We start from the raw sequence: 2,323 nt of genomic DNA on the forward strand, positions 1-2,323 counted from the left end.
ATGGATACAGGAAGTGTGGTGAAGGCACCCAGTGGAGTAGGATTCAGCCTTAAAAACAGAAGAACTTCTGCAATGAGTGAAAACACGGGTGAGCCTTGAGGATATCACGCTAAATAAAATAGACCTACCGCAGAAAGACAAATACTGTGTGATTCCACTTACATGACGTTTCCAAAATAGTCAGACTCTCAGAATCAAAGAATGGAACAGTGATTGCCAAGGGCTGGAGGCAAAGAAAATGGAAAATGGCTAATCAACCAGCATAAAGCTTGAATTAAGAACGATGAATAAACCCTAGAGATCTGCGGGACAACATTGTGTCCATTGTCAATAACCCTGCATTGTACACTTTAAAATCTGTTAACAAGGCAAATGTGTTGAATATTAAGCATACTTACCATAACAAGATAATTTTTAAAAAATCTAGCAGTGAACTAACAATTGATCTCGTACTAAGTGTTCTGACTGTTGCCCCTGGGAAACTGTCATTCTGTCTGGGGAGATGTAACAAGGAAAAATTAAAAGGCACACTCTCTCCTCGCAGGGAGACTCGGGGCTTGACGGGGAATCAGACATAAACCAACCACGCCTGCAAGAGGCAGCAGCTGCAATTAGAAAGGCAGGTAGGGTTCAGTCTGGAAGACAGGGAATGCCACGCTAAGAAGTTCGGAACGTATTCTCTGTATGAAGGTCTAACCTGAATTGATGAAAGGTGGGCACAATATGTAGTAAATGGACTCTGGAGGGTTCATACTCTTGAAATGTTACATTAAAACACAACATATAGAGCAGCTGCAGCCAGACCCCGAGCCGGGCCATCCCCACCACTCGGAGGGTGGTCCTCGCCGACGGCATGCAGCTGCCCCCCGGGGACTACAGCACCACCCCCGGCAGCACACTTTTCAGCACCACCCCCGGAGGTACCAGGATCATCTATGACCGGAAGTTCCTGATGGAGTGTCGGAACTCACCTGTGACCAAGACGCCCCCGCGGGACCTGCCCACCATTCCCGGGGTCACTAGCCCTACAGGCGATGAGCCCCCCACGGAAGCCAGCCAGAATCACCTGCGCAGCAGCCCCGAGGACAAGCCGGCAGGTGAAGAGTCACAGTTTGAGATGGACATTTAAAGGGCCAGCCATCAGAGCGAGCCATGCCTCCGGGCCCCAGCGGCCCCTCTTGGGAGAAGCCACACCAGCCAGGCCTTATGCAAGTGACCATCTTGGGCAGGCGGTGGGCGTGGGGCCAGCCACCCCAGCCCCTTGCTCCCTCACTCAGGGCCCCTGCTCCCCATTCTTCTTCGTGGACACCAGCGCATACCTCCATGTGCCTCCAACTCTGCAGGAACTAGTACCCGGAGGGCAGTGACCTCGAGCGCATCCCGCAGCCCAAGGTCGGCAAGTGGACACGGAGGAGGCCTTCTGAATGGTCCTCCGGCTCTCCCGGCCCCCTCCTCTGGGGGAGCACCCACGCCCCCCCCCTCCCCGACTTAGATTGGTGTGTGGGGAAAGCTCCCCACCCCCTCCCTTCCTGAGAAAGGAAATAAAAGCCACCTTCGCCCTAGGGCCAAAAAAAAAAACCAAAAACACAACATATAGATTTTCTAGAAAGATCTACCTTACCCATAGATTTCATCAGCTTTTAAAAAAAGGTTCCTTAACCCAATAAAGGCTTCCCTGGTGGCTCAGAGATAAAGAATCTGCTTGCCAGTGCAGGAGACACCGGTTTGATCCCTGGGTCGGGAAGATTCCATGGAGAAGGAAATGGAAACCACCCCAGTATCCTTGCCGGAGAATCCGATGGACAGAGGAGCCTGGCGGGCTACAGTCCACAGGGTCGCAAAGAGTCAGACGCGACTGAGCGACTAAGAAACAACAACCAATAAAGGTTAGAAAACGTGGTCTGGGCACTAGAGAGCCCTCACAGTTCAGGGCAGATGAATGGTCTGAGGTCCGTGCTGTGGGCTCATGCTCTGATGCAGGGGAGGTTGGAAGGAAGGCTTTTCAGAGGATGATCCAAAACCCCAGGGTGGATATTAAGCTGACAGGCGGATAGCATCTAAACGCACAGGATTCAGGGCAGTTCTGGATGAAAGAGGCGTAGGGAAAGAACGGGAAAGATCAGAATTACGAGTGGGACCACAAGGAGAAAGATGACAAAGAAGGTATGAGTGACTTTCCAATGACACAATTTCTTATGATTTGCCTTAGAGTCAGAGGGAGTATTTTCACAACACCAGCCCAAACTGCATTCCAAACGACAAGGTCACCAGACAGTTTGTCCGAATTTCATTTTGTCTGTGGTGTGTTTTGATATGAGAGTCA

General features: G+C 51.1%; 1 protein-coding gene across 1 annotated transcript; it reads left to right on the forward strand.

Annotated features, from left to right (window-relative positions):
• LOC128059988 (eukaryotic translation initiation factor 4E-binding protein 1-like) lies at nt 1–1,559 on the forward strand. The gene is made up of 2 exons (XM_052652208.1): nt 1–36; nt 788–1,559. The coding sequence occupies exons 1-2, from the start codon at nt 1–3 to the stop codon at nt 1,127–1,129; spliced, it is 378 nt and encodes a 125-aa protein (XP_052508168.1). The 3' UTR covers nt 1,130–1,559.
• Nucleotides 1,560–2,323: the final 764 nt, after the last annotated feature.

This window comes from Budorcas taxicolor, chromosome 15 (genome assembly GCF_023091745.1).
Source record: "Budorcas taxicolor isolate Tak-1 chromosome 15, Takin1.1, whole genome shotgun sequence".
Taxonomy (NCBI): Eukaryota; Metazoa; Chordata; class Mammalia; order Artiodactyla; family Bovidae; genus Budorcas; species Budorcas taxicolor.

What these genes read in the sequence shown, in the direction of transcription:
- LOC128059988 (XM_052652208.1), top strand. Translation starts at nt 1, where the DNA reads ATGGATACAGGAAGTGTGGTGAAGGCACCCAGTGGA. An exon ending in TGGTGAAGGCACCCAGTGGA is followed by an intron (nt 37 to 787) that starts GTAGGATTCAGC and finishes CACAACATATAG; the next exon opens with AGCAGCTGCAGCCAGACCCC.